Below are 15,832 nucleotides of genomic sequence, written 5' to 3'. Positions count from 1 at the left end.
GACGCGATTATGAACGCTGCCTGCCACGGCCCACCTCATACTAACATCGTCCAAAAAACTTCTTCAGATATGCTTGATAGTCTCGAGGCTCCTCGCTGTGAAATTTTCTCCGATGCTACCAATGTTCGGGAGAGCTTGCACTTCCACGCATCTCAGCTTCCAACACCAGTTACACCACTAGAGTCTGATGGCAAGCCAAAGCGCCGTATGTCACAGTCTGACGAAACACCTACAAAGAAGCCGAGACTGATGGTTGCGGAGTCGAGCAATGACGCAATCGACGTTGACGTTGAAATGGACGATGTTGTCGTCAAAAGACGAGGTTGTCGCCGTACAGCATTTCGAATGTTAGGCCTAGCCTCCAATGGTCATCCTACTGGACCTCATCGAAACATCTGTAAGTTATACAGCTATGTTTTGCATATCTCTTTGAGTAACCTCTGTAGTGCCATCTCGTAACATTCTGCAGTCGTTTGTGTCCTCACAAATATCGGATGTTTTCAAATGTTTTTCAAGAACAGTTGACTCTTTCGTCACACCCCCTTACGCCTGTGCATACTCCAATGGCATGACTTTCCTTTTTAAATCCTTATTGTGACTAAATCTCATGCAGGTGCAAAAAGTGGTGGCGTGCCCCTTCTTGCCGTTGCTACAGAGCAGGGATCCATCGCCATACTCGAAACGACCAAACGGAAAGAATGGGATTGTGGTAGGTTTCCACCGTGTCACTTCGGTGGTGACCGGTACTGACCTGAATGAAGAACCTCCGCAAGTGAATCTCGAGCCCCATGACAATGGTATCTTCGATGTCAAATGGAGTGCGGACGACGCTCTTCTCGCTACGGCATCTGGAGATAAAAGCACCAGAATATCCTCTGTTGAGACGCAACAATTACTTTCCATTCTTGATGGTCATACCAGCACTGTAAAATGCGTTGCGTGGGATCCGACGCATCGAGACCTCTTGACTACAGGTGGCAGGGACGGAATGCTTTGCTTGTACGACTTGCGTGTCAACAACTTATCTGATGAAGATGAAATTCCCGCAAGAAGCCCTGTGATCACAATCACTGCTGCTCACGGACAGGATAAAGCTTCCGGTGGCAGACAAAAGCTTCGACCTTTGCCCAGGGGCATCACGAATATCATTTACCCCGATGACCGGCCTCACGGACTAGTCAGTAGTGGATCGTTTGATGGGTAAGGAGATCAGCTTTTCACTCAAGTGCGCGGTTAATCGACCGTGCAGCATCTTACACTACTGGGACCTTCGCCTTCCTTCGGACAAGTCCTCGAAGCGCAGCCCTAAAAAACCGTCATTCAAGCCACTATTTTCCTCTGGCATGGATCCGACTACATTCCATGGTGCTCGTTGTCGAGGCATCACAAGCATGTCTCAAGGATCGGGTCCTAGCGCAGGCCTCCTCTTCGCTCTCGGTGCTGATTCTCGCTTGTACACATATTCTTACCCCACCCTTACCCCGCTTCGCACTGAAACACACCCTAATCTGCAAACGAACTCATTCTATGTCCGACTAGCCACTTCTCCATGTGGACGCTGGCTCGCAAGTGGCAGTACAAGCCGAGCTGGAAGCTTGTTCCTTTTTGACATCAGCAACGCTGGCAAAGTAGCGCCATCGTACGGCAAGGGTGCTGGTGAACCAGTTTCCCCAGCAGTCCGTTTCCGTGGACAATCGGGTGAAATTGGAGCAGTCGACTGGGCAAGTGACATGGTTGCGAGCTGTGCTGATGACGGGACAGTACGAATTTGGAGGCCTGATGTGGAGTTGTATCAAAACTGTATCACCAACTCAGAGGAACATAAGTGGGAATGGATGTGGTCCACCTAAATCCATTGGTCTACCTTTCTTGACGTGGGTGTAGTATATCTCGTTTGTTGTTATTGAAGAAATTTCTTCATCATTAAACCTAGCGATATGGATGTTGCTGAGCTTAATGTTTCATCATGATGGCTTGCAGTGCGGTGACCTTTTCGTTTGCATTATTATGAGCGTCTGATGAATTGATGGTCCGCGCAACACCGAAGGGAGACGAACAGGAGGCTGAGGAAATTATTGAACTTCAGTTGAAGTGCTTGCTCAATTCGAGCCTTTAATAATTGTGCACTTCATCACATCAAGGAGTTTTGGTTATCATAATTTGGTGAACCTCTCCATCCCAACTGCGATGCTGCGGGGTTGCGGGCCTGGGCCCTGCTATTTGAACGTGGCCATAGACTACTTTGACAAGTTATTACGAATGAGAAAAAATTCACGACGAGGCAGATGAGCCGGAAACATGAATCATAGGTATGGTTGGAACAAGGACGTGTTCCTTTGACTGATTTCGGATTGATTTTCGGGCATTCAAGCTACGAGAAACAATTCAGTCAGCAAGCTAGTATTATAGACAACCCCCCAATGTAACTTACACTGCGAGCATCGAGTTGACGTTTGCTGTGCGGATCGGCTTAAGCAATCACATCTGATCAGCGTACAAGAAACGCACATTTACACAGAATAGCAGAGGGAAACCCGGTCCAGTAACGTGCACCCTGGGTAAAGTACTGGAATGTTCCAATCAGGACAATGGTCACAGGTGGTGAATCCTGAGTAACTTGCCAGCAGGAACCACACAATAGCCACAAGGCTGGTTTGAAAATAAAACCGATCAAACACGAGTTGAAATATTTACAGTGAAAAGAAACATACGATGTGATTACGCCCATCTGCACAGAAACGACGACGAGCTATTGCATGTGATTGTTTGTGCTAGATGTCATTTAGGTAGCATATCGGGCGCTCAACTCAAGCAAATTGAAATATACCGTTTGATTCCGCTGCGTGCCGGCCGAAGATAGAATAAGAATGATACAGATATCATAACATCGCAGATCGCGCTCGCTGCAGCGTATGGGATTTCAAACTGTCACAGCGATACTTGTATGAGTGGCTATTAATTCATCCCATACCAACTCAGGACGTACAGGGCAAGTGAAAAACGAAGCTGCACTTCTCGTTCTGGCACTGGGACCTTGAGTATTTTCGAGTTCATAAGGCAAGAATAGCGAACGCACGTTGTTACCATTATTGCTTTGAACGATGAAATCCTGAGTGCATGCCCATAAAACATGCCCAAACAAGGCGAACGCACCAATTCCGAGCCCTGTGATTGTCTCTCATCAACCTCACAGCAATGAGAATCTTGAAGTGCGTCCTCACCATATTGCCCCAGGGTAGTCACTAGGACCGAGCCCACGAGTTTCCAGTTCATGTCGCTGACTGGGCGACTAATTAAAAGCCGTTTATGACAACCTCCAAGCGCGACGCACCAATCCAGACTCGATGGGCGTAAAAACTTGAAAAAAAAGCCTCCTGAGACATCAGGCCACCACTCTCACTAGGCTGATTACATACCACTGGACGATGACACGAATCGTGGCCTACAGATAGAAGTGAGGGCAATTATCCAAAGAGGTGCAAATTTCTCATTACACTGAGGAAGATACCAGCCTATGATGAGACCAGTTAGTCGTGCAGCATGAGCATCCATATGTCATTCTGGCACATACAAACATTTCCCTACTGCGATTCAATATCCAAGTAGTCACGCCTGATAATACATTGTAGCTTACCATGGAAGAACCTGACATTCAGGACTAGTGTTGCGACGGCAATTTACCAGCAGCTTCCGAAAGAGAGCGCTAGTACAATATGTGTGGAACATGTCCAGAACACTTTGGTCAACAGCTGTCAATCAGTGACGAGCCACTAATCTTGAAAGACACGCACAATACAAGAATCACCTATGGCACAATTCATTGAGCTGCAGCCAAGAACTGTAGCCAACTGCACGTACCACCACTTTGATACGCATGTATTCACTCACAAAAGCCTTCAAATAGAAGCCCATTTGACTAGCAGCTATGCCGGACATCCTATCAGTATGTCCCGTTCAGTAGTATTTTAGTCGCAATGCAATGCATACACAAGACTTACCACAGAGCAAAGATGTACCCTGATATGAACCGTCAGTTGCAAATGGGGGTTTAGAGAGGTAGGAGTACTGACCGATTACTCCAGGTCCCCATCCTGCCACGTACGCGTCGTTTCTTTGTGCTAAGTCCATCAACAAGGCCAGAGCTATGCAGATCACGGTGCAAGCAGAAGAATGGTCAACCGGTCACGGTTTGCCACATTCATATGGGGTGCCGATAGAACGATATTCTATTAATCCAAAAACATCAGGTCCTCCTGCCGACGTGCCGCCGTCAATCTAGGGTGATAACGATCTTAGATCTAGAACCCCTGTCGACTGTTAGGTCCCCCACCCTCGACACCACTCATCCACTAGATAGAAGCGTAAGCCCGGCCTTCCTCTAGCCTATAGCATAATCGAACACATGCCTTGCATAGCTAGTTGCTAAGACTTCTAGAAGTGATCATGACTTCGACGACAGAAACCCACACCTAATTAAAAAGGTAAGTCACTAATCGCACTGACAGCGTCAAAATACTAACTTGACTGAGTCCGAAACCATCGTTTCCAACACGCCAAAACATCGTGGCCCACTCAACTGAGAAGCCCCTAACCGTCCGACTAGTGTCTTGCTGCCGATCAATGATCGCACTTGTCTCGGCAACAAAAGCTAATTAATTTATAAGCAACCCGCTGGTATAGTGACATATCAAACCCACTAGAGAGTTGCGCCGTTGTGGAAGTTCCTCTGCTCCTTAGTCAAGGATAATTTCGTGGTTTAAATCGACTTAGTTTGGAAACATGGAACCGGATTGTTCAGGCTTGGAAGTTCATCCGACACTGACTGGCAATTGAATGGGATATTCGAAGAAAGCTCTGTTTGAGGGCCAAGCAGAGCGGTTCGTGTGGGCGGTATGTTTGCATATTTAATTCGTGTAATTGTGCGGATTCGTGCAAACCCAGCGCCGGGGTCGTCCAGAGAGGGATTTTACGGTCATGATTGGGATTCGTCTATGACACAATAACGGGGTGTCTTTAGAGACACAACGACCCTGCCAAAAAGACAATAGGTTCCGTCAGGGACACAGCGCCACGAGAGTGGTCAAATAAGCCTCAGTCATCTATCCTTCGTGAAACGGAATCCAATCTATAGGGCAAATTACGGGACAATTATGCTTGCTGTACCAATGGGGTATACCACTGTCCAAAGACGACGGGAAGAAATATGCAAGAGACGGTGAAGATGTACGTCCGCGAGAACGGGCCGCATATTCTACTTTTTCTGTATTGCATTCACTAACCTGTCGTTCGGACATGTCAATTTCGTTAGCATGGGAGAAGGCACGGCACTGACCAGTCTAATCCTTCTTCCAGGCCTTGCCCCTCTGTTGCACAGCTCCCACGCACGCTCCATGGTCTTGATGTCTCGCGACCTGCGAGACCCAGTTGTTCGCTGATATCTTCAGGTTTTAGCGCACCTTCGACGTCTTGCTTATTGCAGAATACAAGGAGTGGCACGCCGTTAAGTTCATCTTCCGAAAGCATGGTCAACAGTTCACTCCGTGACGTCGTTAACCGTGCATGATCGGATGAATCGATAACGTATATGATGGCAGATGTGTTTGGGAAGTAACATCGCCAATATGGCCTTCGAGCACTGGTCAGGTATTGCTGACAAACTTTACTAAGCTGTACACACCGTATGCTAGACTGGCCTCCAAGGTCCCAAACTTGGAACTTGATGTTTTTATACTGAATGAGATTGTCAATAATGTCAAATACAGCTTTTTGTTCAGGAACACACCTGGACTGTCTCTACATTGAAGCCGATTGCTGGGTTGTCCCCGATGAGCCCCAAATTCCACAAAGCCTATGATGACATACTCACTCGGGATTGTAGAGACCACTTCTCCAATCTGGGATTTTGTTCAGACCTGGACAGCGTATATTTTGAACATCACTCACCTGTAACCGGTACAGGATTGTCGTCTACGAAAACACCAAACCATTGTAAACCGAATAACGTCATATTTGCAAGTCGACATACCTTTCCAGCCGAATCGAGGCCGAGCATGAGTATACGGACATCCTGGTCTTTGCTCCATCGTACCAGCGATGACAACGACGTGAAAAGGGAAGATATTGTGAGACCCATGGACCCCAGTCAGTATGCGAATTTTGCTTTGTAGTAGTAGTACTAGTAAATAGTGTAAACACAGGGCGTTTAGCTGGCGAGCTTATCACGTGAACGAGTGAAATCACAACTCCATCCAGAATCCCAAAAAGGGTACTCACTAGATATGTACACGCGGTAACCTTAATCCTGTACAGTGCAGCATGTCTGTAAAAGCTATGGGGGACGCATCGCCCAAATCACACACAAAGTCCAAGTCCGCGGACTCTCATGCCAAGGATGTAGGTCAAGAACGCGTAAAGTCGAAGAAGAGAAAGCATAGAGAGGCTATTAGTGATGTGTTACCCACCCCAAACGATCAAGCAGCTTCTGCGACCCAAGATTCTCAGAGCGCGAGTAATCCCTTATCTCCTCCAAGTACACCCTCCGCCGCAGGAAATGTCGCATCCAAAAATGCCCAGCTAGCAGACTCGGCAAAAAGTGACACGGAGCGAACATCTAAGAAAAAGAAGAATAAGAGCCACTCGGAGGACACGGCGCATGAGCAGTCCAAAGAAAGAAGTGACAAAAGTAAGAAGGAGAAAAAGATGAAGAAAAAGCACTCGGACGAAGGCAAGCAGGAAGGAACCACACTCGATGAACAGGTCGTACATTTGAACGATACCAAGCTTCAAACACTGGAAGATGCAGCCTCAGAGAAGTCGCAACATACGAGGAAGAGGAAGGCGAAGGAACAGTCGGAAGAAACCCCTTCTGATAGCAAACCACGCAAGAAAAAGAAAGGCCATCGTCCACCAGATTTGCCTTACCCAGATCCTAGTGTGGACGAGTCTCTGTCTGATCAAAGTCAGAAATGTACGTCGCAAAATTTGCGTATTTATTACTGAGCATAGAATGATTTACAGCGTTATCGTATGCATATGCACGATTCCAGGATCCACCAAACTGGAAGTTCAATAAAGCCAGGCAGATATGGCTCATCAAAAGATTATGGTCGGAAGAAATGGCGAGTTTCTCCTGTGAGTTTGACGATTGCAAGGCTGATTGTGGTTTTCTGTCCCAGATACCCGAGAAATATTTTGCGCTAGTGACTAAATATCTCGCAGACGTAAAGGGGGGGATTCGAGACGTATGTTTTGGACATCTTGTTTGAAGACCGAGCTTATGATGCTTTTTCTCTAGAACCTCATACAAATGTGCAATTCTGTAGTGACTTCAGTGACAGCGGATCCTGTGACTTCAGAGCCGTCTGATCTCTCGAATGAAGGGTCCACTATCACGACTAAAATGGCGAGGGCTCGTAGCTTACTGGATGCTCTGTCGGATGTACAGTAAGACCAGTTCAGTTTGACGTGGCGTGTTGCAGCCATTCGAAGTGCCAGTGCAAGGATTACGGGCTACATGTCACCTTGAGCAGACAGGTACAACATTAACAAGAATGATGGATATGACCACACTAGCATTGGAATATAGGTCATACTTAATATTCTCCTAACAAGCATCAAGCCGAAACCGCGACACTAGGCGCGACGGGCACGTCAATTGTATTGACGGGAGCCCGCGGCGCTTTCGCTTTCTTTGACAGAGCCCCGGCAACGTGCTCAACAGCTCCAGTCAACAACGCGGCTTCCACCTTCCTCTCCGTCTCGCTCAACTTGACAGCTCCCAAAAGGTCCTCAAAGCTCTCCCGAACCACCTGAACTGCATTAGCGTCAACCACAGCTGTATCTCCATCGTGCAACGTCTGTGGTTGTCCAGCGGTGTTGATCTGAGCGTTGGTCCAGATGGGTTCAACGTTTTCCTTGCCTACGCCAACGTTGGCACGTCCACCCAACTTTGCCCATTCGCTGATCCGGTTGATGTTGAGCTCCGTAAACACTGTATCCATTGCAGCAATCAAGCCATCCATCTGCTCTGCGGTGTGACGAGGAGTGACAGTGACGCGAAGACGCTCTTCGCCCACGGCAACGGTAGGGAAATTGATTGCCTGAACGTAAATACCGTGTTCGTGAAGAAGTTTGTCGCTGGCTGCTCTTGCGAGGCCAGCATCACCAATTAAGACCGGGACGATGTGAGAAGGACCGGGGACGACGGGTATATCTAAAGCAGCGAAACGTTCCTTGACAGTGCGAACATTGACTTGCTTCAATGCTCGATCACCAACATGGTGCTTCTGGTAAATGACGGAAGCGCGAGCACCAGCGACTGTAGCGGGAGGCAGTGATGTAGTGAAAATAAAACCGGGTGCGTATGAACGAATCATGTCGATGAAATCGCGAGACCCCGCAACGTATCCGCCAACAGTGCCGTATGCCTTGCCAAGTGTACCTGCCCAGAAGGTAAGCGGAGCCCGTCAAATAGATGTCTATGATGGTGACTAACCAGTAATCATGTCAATACGATCCATCACGCTATCCTTGACCGGCTCGGAAGTTTGACCGGCTCTCTGGTGAGCTTCCCAGTCGAGATGCTCGGCAACGCCCGCACCGCGAGGTCCGTAAAGCCCGACAGCGTGGACTTCATCAAGGAAAGTCAAGGCGCCGTACTTCTTAGCCAGATCACAGATCTCCTTGATAGGTCCGATGCTACCGCACATAGAGTAAACACTCTCAAATGCGATGATCTTGGGCGTGTCCTTCGGATATTTCTGCAGTTTTGCCTCAAGGTCATCCATGTCGTTGTGTTTGAAAATCTCCTTCTTCGCACCGGAGTGCCGAATGCCCTGTATCATGGATGCGTGGTTGGAAGCATCCGAGAAATAGACGCAACCAGGGAGTTTGGAACCGAGGGTAGATAAAGTCGCATCATTGGCGACGTAGCAAGACGAAAACACGAGGGCGGAATCCTTGCGATGAAGGGTAGCAAGCTCATGCTCCAGACTGAGATGTGTAGCACTATTTCCAGCTATGTTTCTAGTGCCTCCTGCACCCGCGCCGTATTTGTCTAATGCCCGACTGCGTGAGAAAAACGTTAGCTTGGGACCAAAATCGAATGATATCAGAAGCTATACGTACTGCATGGTTTCAAGTACAACAGGATTATTTCCCATTCCCAAGTAGTCGTTAGCGCACCAGACTTGGACTTCATCCTTCACACTAGCAGTGTGCGCAATTGGAAATTTGGTTGCGAGCCGGTTAATGTTGTTGAAGTACCGGTAGGACTGATCCTTGTGCTTCTTCTCAAGCTCGGCCGCATAAAACTTGTCGTAGTTATAGGTGTCTGGAGCAGTAGAAGTAGTCTGACTTTCTGTCATGCTGGGCAATTTAACGGGTTGTTCCTTTGCGGCAGCGGCAGCCTTGTGGAAAGGGCATCCGGCAGCAGCGGCCCTCTGAGCCGTGCTGGGGACTTCCTCGGGTGTCTTCGCAGTAGAGGCGGCAGCGAGATCGTCCGCCATGCGAGCAGCGGCCCGAGCAGCGGAAGCGTGAGGGCATTTGGCAATATCCGCCTCGGAAGCACTGGTTCCGGGAAAGACACCTTTGCTGTGATGCATTTTCTGGACGTCAGCCTGGCCAGCGATGCTGGCGTAACCAGCGACCATCTGGGTGGAACGCATCACCAGAGCCGGACCCATGATGGGGCAACCCGTGGCTCGCTCAGTGAGCTGAGAGATCGAGGGGAATCTGGGGGAAATGGTGCTGCTGAGGGCGCGGAGGGTGGAAGTCTTAGTCCCGCCCAAAAACGGGCAGGAACTCTTGAAACGAGCCAGCGAAGAGAGCTTTTCCATGGTAATGGGAGCTCTCGAGAAAAGGTCACAGTATATATGGCCGGATCTGAAACAGTCAATCAACAGTCAGTGACACAGGCGATGGAGACTAGCACAGATATGTAGGCTTACAAGCAAGTACTAGTCAGTGAGCGCAACCGGGAAAAATATGGGAGATCGGGGATTTGAAACTTTGAGAAACGTTATATTGACTTTTGACTTGAATTAGGAAAGCTTTCATTGGCTGGTGAAATATAATCACGTGTCTTTTAATTTATGAGCTGACGTGGAAATACAATTTCTTATGAGACGACACAGTCATCAGTGTGTAACCAAAGTGACAACTTAACCCCGCAAAGACGACAGGCACCCTTCAAGCACGTCCATAGCTATATCCACCTCTTCCTTGTTGACATTTAGAGAAGGCACGAAACGTACTGCATCTTTCCCAGCAGTCAGCAGGAATACTCCACGCTCTCGCGCTAGCTGCACTACTTCTCCAGGATGTGAGATGTCATTGAAGCCAATGCCTCGGATGAAACCACGACCGCGCACGTGAGGCTGTAAGATGGCTGGGAACATTTTCGGCAAATTTTCAAGCCGACTGTTCATGTGCGCGCTGATATCCTTCATACCAGCGACGAACGCACGATCACTTAGGCGGTTCAGAACGTGATGTCCAACTGCACAAGCCGTGGGCGACCCTCCAAACGTCGTCCCATGAGTGCCTGCCAGGAACCTGTCAGTTCCTGTGATCGACTCAGATGACATGTAGTTCTCACCTGGAGTCATTGTAGATGCAATGGTATCACGTAGTAATACGGCACCAATTGGATACCCGTTAGCGAGTGGCTTCGCCATCGTGATGATATCAGGATGGCAATCAATCGGCAACGCCGAATGCGCCCAAAGATTCCCAGTTCTGTACAGCCCGCACTGCAATTCAAATCAGAATGTTGTGTGACAATGTTAGAAAGTAGAACAAACCTGAATCTCATCATAGATCAAGACTGATCCTGTCTCGTCACAGCGTTTTCGGAGATTCGTCAGCCACTCTTGATTTGCGGCAGCAGCGCCTCCCTCTCCCTGTATGGGTTCGACAATAACTGCGCAGGTATCATCGGTGATAAGCCTATGGAGGCATTCCATATCATTGAGTTTGCCAACGCTGATCCCAGGTATCAATGGTCGGAAGGGTATCTGGTACTTTTCCGTCGACGTCACGCTCAGAGCACCCATACTTCGACCATGGAAAGAGTTCTCAAAGCACACGATCTGGGTCTTAGGACACGAAGGATCGTCTGCATTTCCACCGGTGGCCGCGGCCCAGCGGTCCTTTCCAACTTTGCGAGCTATCTTCAGCGCGCCTTCATTCGCTTCGGTGCCCGAGTTGGCGAAGAAGACCTTGGCCCCGTGGGCCCCGTGCTTAGCGGTTGATGAAGACGGGGAGGTGCTGCCAGCGGCGTAACCTAGTCCACCTTCTTTTTCAGTGAGTGTTACCAAAAGCTGCGCTAGCTTTGGTGCCCACTCGTTGTAGTATACATTTGAAGTATGGAGAAGGGTCGATGATTGCTGCTGTAACACCTGTGTTGGTATAGTCTCAGTTCCCATCATAATGCACGCTCTCATCCATTATGAAAAAGAAGGTTGGAAATGTAGAAAATTACTCACCTGTGAGACACCCGGATCTGCATGTCCCAATGCATTCACTGCGATACCTGCGCTGAAATCAAGAAATTTTCGGCCATCTGCGTCCCAAACCCAGGAACCACGTCCATGCGAAAGCACGAACGGAGGGCGTGAGTAGACAGGAAGAAGGTATTCATCACCAAGCGCAATAGTAATTTTGGTTGCAGAGGACTGAGTGTGTGCAGAAAAGTCATATATAGGCTTCAAGTAGCGTGTACTGGGGGTTGTTGGAAGCTACGTCTCTTCGCATTTTGTAAACAAAAGTTACAAAACACACGCTGGCGTACCTCAGATACAACATTTGAAGCATGCCGCCTGGGTGCTGCTGATGGGGTCGCACTAGAGCCTCGAGCCAAAATTTGCAGCCGGGTAACTGGGAGAGGACCTGACAGACGAGTCAGACGCGCAGTGGATTGCATGGATGCCTGCAATGTAGTTGAACCAACTCTCGAAGCAGGAGATGTAAAAGGAAGAGAAAGTACCACACCACAGGAATAAATTGATGAGCAGTACTATGAGTCACTGGCACACCAACTCCGAGTCTGACCAACAGCAGTAGTGTGGTACACAATTTAAGGCAAGGGGAGCCGACTAGTCAGCGGTAATTTCATAGGACCAGCGTACGTATGTAGAGCCAGTAGCATTAAACTTGCAACAACAAAAAAGTCCACCAATCACAATGCAAGACAGATATTTGCAGCACAAAATTTTGTACAAAATACAAAGCAGAAGCAAAGCGGGCAAAAGCCTCACGAGTCATAACATCCGGATAAATAATAGATTCTGGGTGCTGGCGCTGGCATCTTAATCTCTGGAGCGACTGCGTCCAGTGCTCACGGACATGGACGAATCTGAAGAACCTGAGCGACCACGTCCTGTAGGTCGCGGTGATCGCGAGGCATGTCTCCCACGATCCTGGTCTGTTCCATTACGGGGAGGAGGTGAGAGCTCTCGGTCTTGCCGAGTTGGAGATTCTGACCTATCCCGTCCACGTCGGCGGGGCGGTGTTTCTGAGCGATCACGGCCACGACGAGGAGGCGATTCTGAACGCTCACGCGGCCGTGTGGGGGGTGGCGATCGCCTCAGTGGTGGTGTTACAGACCCAGAACGCCGATAGCCTGCTCGGCCGGGGGAACGAGACCGTTTAGACTGCACAGGAGACGGAGAGCGCCGACGAGGCGGAGGAGACCGAGAAGGTGACCTGCGGCGTCGGACGTCTCTGTCACGTCGCGGGCTTCGGCTCCTGCGGTCACGCTCACCATGAAAATCTCTGGGTCGATCCCTGAATGCAGGAACGGGAGGAGGAGGCATTCTCTCCTTCCTTCGGCCGGTCTCCTCCTTCTCTCTTCTTACCCTATCCTCCTCCCTTCGACGCAAGCGATCGCGCTCCCTCTTGTCTGCCTCCCACTTCTGCTTTTGCTCCATCACTCTCAACCTATCTTCCTCACGTTTCCGCTCGCGCTCTTCTCGCTCAACCATACGACGCATCTTGTTTTCCTCCTGTTTTTCTCGATCAAATGCATCGCCCTCCGTGTAGTTACTTTTCGTGCCAAATGCTCGGGCCATTTTGTCGAGTTCAGCCTTTTTGGCAGCTGCGATACCATGCGTGTCAGATGGTTTTAGTTTTTTCGCGGATGGAGCGAGTGATGCCAAATCCTTGTTCAAAGTTGTGCGAAGTTCTTCAACTCGCGTGTTGATTGTGTCTTCATCCAGACTGTTCAGACAAAGGTCAGAGAATCGCTAATGCAAACATTCAAGTCCACGTACCCATCGTCCTCTAGCTGCAGTTGCAGCTCCAGACATTTGACTTCAACCTTTCTCTTTCTCTCGTGTTCCAAAATAGCCTCGTCCGGTTCCCTGTGTTTTGGGGGAGCCACATCCCATGCAGCAGCTCGGTCTGCGGCAGTCTCGTGCACACGAAGTGCCGAGAGGTTACGCATGACATAGCCATTTGTGCCGCTGTGATACGTCATCAGCATGATGAATTCGACCATGGCCGAAAAGAACGCACCTTCCACGGGGAGTGGTTAATCCGATACCGTTGTACATGGCGTTCCAGAGATGAAGACGATGTAATTGGGTTGGGTTCAAATGATTGAGGACAACATAGAATCGGAGATTTAATATGGTCCAGCCGAGATCGGCATGGCATAAAGATTTGTCATGACTCTCCCGTTTATAGGACGCGTCGTGGTAGCGGCAGGGCGACTGCCTCAATATAATTACATTACATAGCACGCACACCCTTCTCCATAATAACCCGTTCCTTCTTACATTCTCCTTTCTTACATCTTCCACCATTTCAGCGATTAACCTTCTCCGCAGGCCACCAGGCGCCATGTCAGCTTCAATACCAACTAGTAGTTCATCTACCTTCCTCCCACTTCCCCCGGCTAAGGATATACCTGTCACCTTTACGGCGAGCTTGAAGAGCTGGTAAGTGGAAGGAAGGCTAATACACGTTGCTGTGTAACCCTGACGATCCGAGCCAGGTGGGCTGCTGGTGACAAGCAGGGTACTGCATCCGAGGAGCGGCTACTCAGGTATGCAGCATATCTCCATGAATTGAAAGCATGCATATGACCTCATTGCAGGCGGCTTCCATTCTTCCAGCCAGAGAAAATGGCTTCCTCAACGAACGACAGTCCCGTTATCGCGCACAGGGAGCGTGTGCAGCTCGCGGCACCAAAGCACTTCCTAAATACCTTATCAATCAAGTCCACCAATCCGTCACCGACTGCGCCACCCCCCGCCGTCGTCCTTCATGGCTACGGTGCAGGTCTCGGTTTCTTCTTTCGTAATTTCCCTGCACTCGCACAATGGGCAGGGCACCGCGGCACCGACGTATTTGCTGTGGACTGGCTGGGCATGGGCCGCTCCGCCCGCGTACCTTTCACCATCAAAGCAAAGCGTGATGACATCTCTGGGCGTGTGAACGAAGCCGAGTCCTTCTTCGTTGACTCGCTAGAGGAGTGGCGAGCTAAGATGGGCCTCGAGAAGATGACGCTGATCGCACACTCGCTTGGCGCTTATTTCAGTGTTGCCTACGCACTGCGGTACCCCACTCGCGTGCACAAGCTCATTCTCCTCTCCCCTGCTGGCGTTCCTCATGATCCGAATAACCTCACCATGCCTTCGCGCGAACTAACTGATGAAGGTGACTCAGGAAGCATGACATCGGCGACTCATTCTGCGGTCGCTGCATCCACTGGGGGTGTTAAACGTATACGAGAAGAGCAGAAGGCCATCAAGGAGAAGGAGAGCCGGTCAAGAAGGCTCCTCACATACCTATGGGAGGAGGGTTGGAGTCCCTTCCAGGTTGTACGATCGACCCTTTTCTGGAGTCCCATGCTCGTAGGAAAGGTTCGCAGTATGATATTGTCAAGCAGAGTGGGACACTAACGTTTCTGCTCTATGAAGTATTCAAGCCGCCGTTTCTCCGGTTTGACAGAAGATGAAACACGCGATATGCATGATTACATCTTGAATATCACACTTGCTAAGGGTTCGGGAGAGTATTGCATATGTAATTTCTGCCTTTTCGTTTTCAGTCCGTCATCTAATATGGTTTCACATAGCTCATATCCTTGCCCCCTATGCTCACGCTCGTATGCCGCTTGTTGACAGAATAGCCGCGCTCAAATTACCAATAACTTTCATTTGTACGTACCATCTTTGGCTTCGTCCTTGAACGATCCCTCAGTGATCATTCATTCTCTTAGACGGCGAACATGATTGGATGGACCCACAAGGCGGGCTGCAGTCTCTCGAAAATTTGCGCAAAGCCGGTAATCATCGAAGCAGGATGTACAATATACCATATGCTGGTCACCACGGTATGTTTTCCGTCTTGTATGCCTCATCCAGCCATCTGATCCGATGTCATCAGTATACCTGGATAATCCCACGGCTGTGAACGAGCTCCTCGTCGCCGAGCTTGACGATGCCGGGGAGCAGTTGTATCTCTTCGCCGCCTCACGGTCATGATAAATTAATTACTCGCCACGGTTTGCTTAATGTCCACCCAAAGACGATTGTTCATCTTAGTCTGTAGATTTTCACGCATACACCTTTTTGTATAGATTTTGTGTACTAGAGGTCGTGTTTGAGCACCACAAATTACAACAGTTGAAGGCAGGGTGCGCATATGAATATTATATTTGGCTATCTACGCGTGTCTAAATATGTGGACCTCTCAACAAACCGAACGTCTCGCCATGGTCGATAGTTGCGGCTGAAGGTAAAAAGATTGCCCATAAGCTGAATTCCGCTGCGCTAGACTCTAAGCCCAGGCACAATGTTTCAGCGCTGCAAGGCGACGTAGATAT

At 49.3% G+C, this 15,832-nt stretch overlaps 7 protein-coding genes across 7 annotated transcripts; 3 read left to right on the top strand and 4 right to left on the bottom strand.

Moving 5' to 3' along the window:
- Positions 1-4: 4 nt before the first annotated feature.
- DEU56DRAFT_776741 (WD40-repeat-containing domain protein) lies at positions 5-2,130 on the top strand. Its single transcript, XM_041351731.1, has 5 exons — positions 5-397; positions 447-566; positions 614-709; positions 762-1,200; positions 1,250-2,130. Exons 1-5 carry the CDS (start codon positions 10-12, stop codon positions 1,848-1,850), a joined length of 1,644 nt encoding a protein of 547 aa, XP_041213530.1. The 5' UTR covers positions 5-9; the 3' UTR covers positions 1,851-2,130.
- Positions 2,131-2,621: 491 nt separating this feature from the next.
- DEU56DRAFT_776736 (uncharacterized protein) lies at positions 2,622-3,552 on the bottom strand (the record flags this gene model as incomplete). The annotated part of the gene is made up of 8 exons (XM_041351730.1): positions 2,622-2,649; positions 2,712-2,771; positions 2,828-2,925; positions 2,987-3,026; positions 3,077-3,092; positions 3,222-3,357; positions 3,417-3,442; positions 3,495-3,552. The coding sequence occupies 7 exons, from the start codon at positions 3,550-3,552 to the stop codon at positions 2,750-2,752; spliced, it is 396 nt and encodes a 131-aa protein (XP_041213529.1). The 3' UTR covers positions 2,622-2,649; positions 2,712-2,749.
- Positions 3,553-5,107: 1,555 nt separating this feature from the next.
- DEU56DRAFT_776725 (small monomeric GTPase) lies at positions 5,108-6,212 on the bottom strand. Its single transcript, XM_041351729.1, has 7 exons — positions 6,026-6,212; positions 5,944-5,967; positions 5,867-5,894; positions 5,783-5,811; positions 5,678-5,730; positions 5,333-5,626; positions 5,108-5,279 (listed from the first exon to the last, which is right to left on the bottom strand). The coding sequence occupies exons 1-7, from the start codon at positions 6,131-6,133 to the stop codon at positions 5,252-5,254; spliced, it is 564 nt and encodes a 187-aa protein (XP_041213528.1). The 5' UTR covers positions 6,134-6,212; the 3' UTR covers positions 5,108-5,251.
- Positions 6,213-6,699: 487 nt separating this feature from the next.
- On the top strand, positions 6,700-7,447 carry DEU56DRAFT_727237 (uncharacterized protein; the record flags this gene model as incomplete). The annotated part of the gene is made up of 3 exons (XM_041347970.1): positions 6,700-6,967; positions 7,018-7,241; positions 7,295-7,447. 3 exons carry the CDS (start codon positions 6,700-6,702, stop codon positions 7,445-7,447), a joined length of 645 nt encoding a protein of 214 aa, XP_041213527.1.
- Positions 7,448-7,613: 166 nt separating this feature from the next.
- Positions 7,614-9,836, bottom strand: DEU56DRAFT_727367 (pyridoxal phosphate-dependent transferase; the record flags this gene model as incomplete). Its single annotated transcript, XM_041347978.1, has 3 exons — positions 7,614-8,440; positions 8,495-9,066; positions 9,127-9,836. The coding sequence occupies 3 exons, from the start codon at positions 9,834-9,836 to the stop codon at positions 7,614-7,616; spliced, it is 2,109 nt and encodes a 702-aa protein (XP_041213526.1).
- A 324-nt stretch (positions 9,837-10,160) lies between these two features.
- DEU56DRAFT_908071 (pyridoxal phosphate-dependent transferase) lies at positions 10,161-13,553 on the bottom strand (the record flags this gene model as incomplete). The annotated part of the gene is made up of 8 exons (XM_041356958.1): positions 10,161-10,543; positions 10,598-10,751; positions 10,803-11,399; positions 11,487-11,738; positions 11,792-11,929; positions 12,342-13,218; positions 13,272-13,463; positions 13,516-13,553. The coding sequence occupies 8 exons, from the start codon at positions 13,551-13,553 to the stop codon at positions 10,161-10,163; spliced, it is 2,631 nt and encodes an 876-aa protein (XP_041213525.1).
- A 118-nt stretch (positions 13,554-13,671) lies between these two features.
- DEU56DRAFT_776708 (Alpha/Beta hydrolase protein) lies at positions 13,672-15,687 on the top strand. Its single transcript, XM_041351728.1, has 7 exons — positions 13,672-13,940; positions 13,997-14,047; positions 14,099-14,867; positions 14,925-15,030; positions 15,083-15,166; positions 15,227-15,340; positions 15,394-15,687. The coding sequence occupies exons 1-7, from the start codon at positions 13,843-13,845 to the stop codon at positions 15,489-15,491; spliced, it is 1,320 nt and encodes a 439-aa protein (XP_041213524.1). The 5' UTR covers positions 13,672-13,842; the 3' UTR covers positions 15,492-15,687.
- Positions 15,688-15,832: the final 145 nt, after the last annotated feature.

This window comes from Suillus clintonianus (assembly GCF_016758775.1).
Source record: "Suillus clintonianus strain FC179 chromosome Unknown DEU56scaffold_7, whole genome shotgun sequence".
In the NCBI taxonomy this organism is placed as follows: domain Eukaryota; kingdom Fungi; phylum Basidiomycota; class Agaricomycetes; order Boletales; family Suillaceae; genus Suillus; species Suillus clintonianus.
This window is presented reverse-complemented; position numbering and strand designations above follow the sequence as displayed.

What these genes read in the sequence shown, in the direction of transcription:
- DEU56DRAFT_776741 (XM_041351731.1), top strand. Translation starts at nt 10, where the DNA reads ATGAACGCTGCCTGCCACGGCCCACCTCATACTAACATCGTCCAAAAA. An exon ending in ACGGAAAGAATGGGATTGTG is followed by an intron (nt 710 to 761) that starts GTAGGTTTCCAC and finishes ACCTGAATGAAG; the next exon opens with AACCTCCGCAAGTGAATCTC. An exon ending in AGTAGTGGATCGTTTGATGG is followed by an intron (nt 1,201 to 1,249) that starts GTAAGGAGATCA and finishes TCGACCGTGCAG; the next exon opens with CATCTTACACTACTGGGACC.
- DEU56DRAFT_776725 (XM_041351729.1), bottom strand. Translation starts at nt 6,133, where the DNA reads ATGGGTCTCACAATATCTTCCCTTTTCACGTCGTTGTCATCGCTGGTA. An exon ending in CAATCCTGTACCGGTTACAG is followed by an intron (nt 5,895 to 5,943) that starts GTGAGTGATGTT and finishes ACAAAATCCCAG; the next exon opens with ATTGGAGAAGTGGTCTCTAC. An exon ending in CTGGAAGAAGGATTAGACTG is followed by an intron (nt 5,280 to 5,332) that starts GTCAGTGCCGTG and finishes TCCGAACGACAG; the next exon opens with GTTAGTGAATGCAATACAGA.
- DEU56DRAFT_776708 (XM_041351728.1), top strand. Translation starts at nt 13,843, where the DNA reads ATGTCAGCTTCAATACCAACTAGTAGTTCATCTACCTTCCTCCCACTT. An exon ending in GTCCCATGCTCGTAGGAAAG is followed by an intron (nt 14,868 to 14,924) that starts GTTCGCAGTATG and finishes TGCTCTATGAAG; the next exon opens with TATTCAAGCCGCCGTTTCTC. An exon ending in TTCGGGAGAGTATTGCATAT is followed by an intron (nt 15,031 to 15,082) that starts GTAATTTCTGCC and finishes GGTTTCACATAG; the next exon opens with CTCATATCCTTGCCCCCTAT.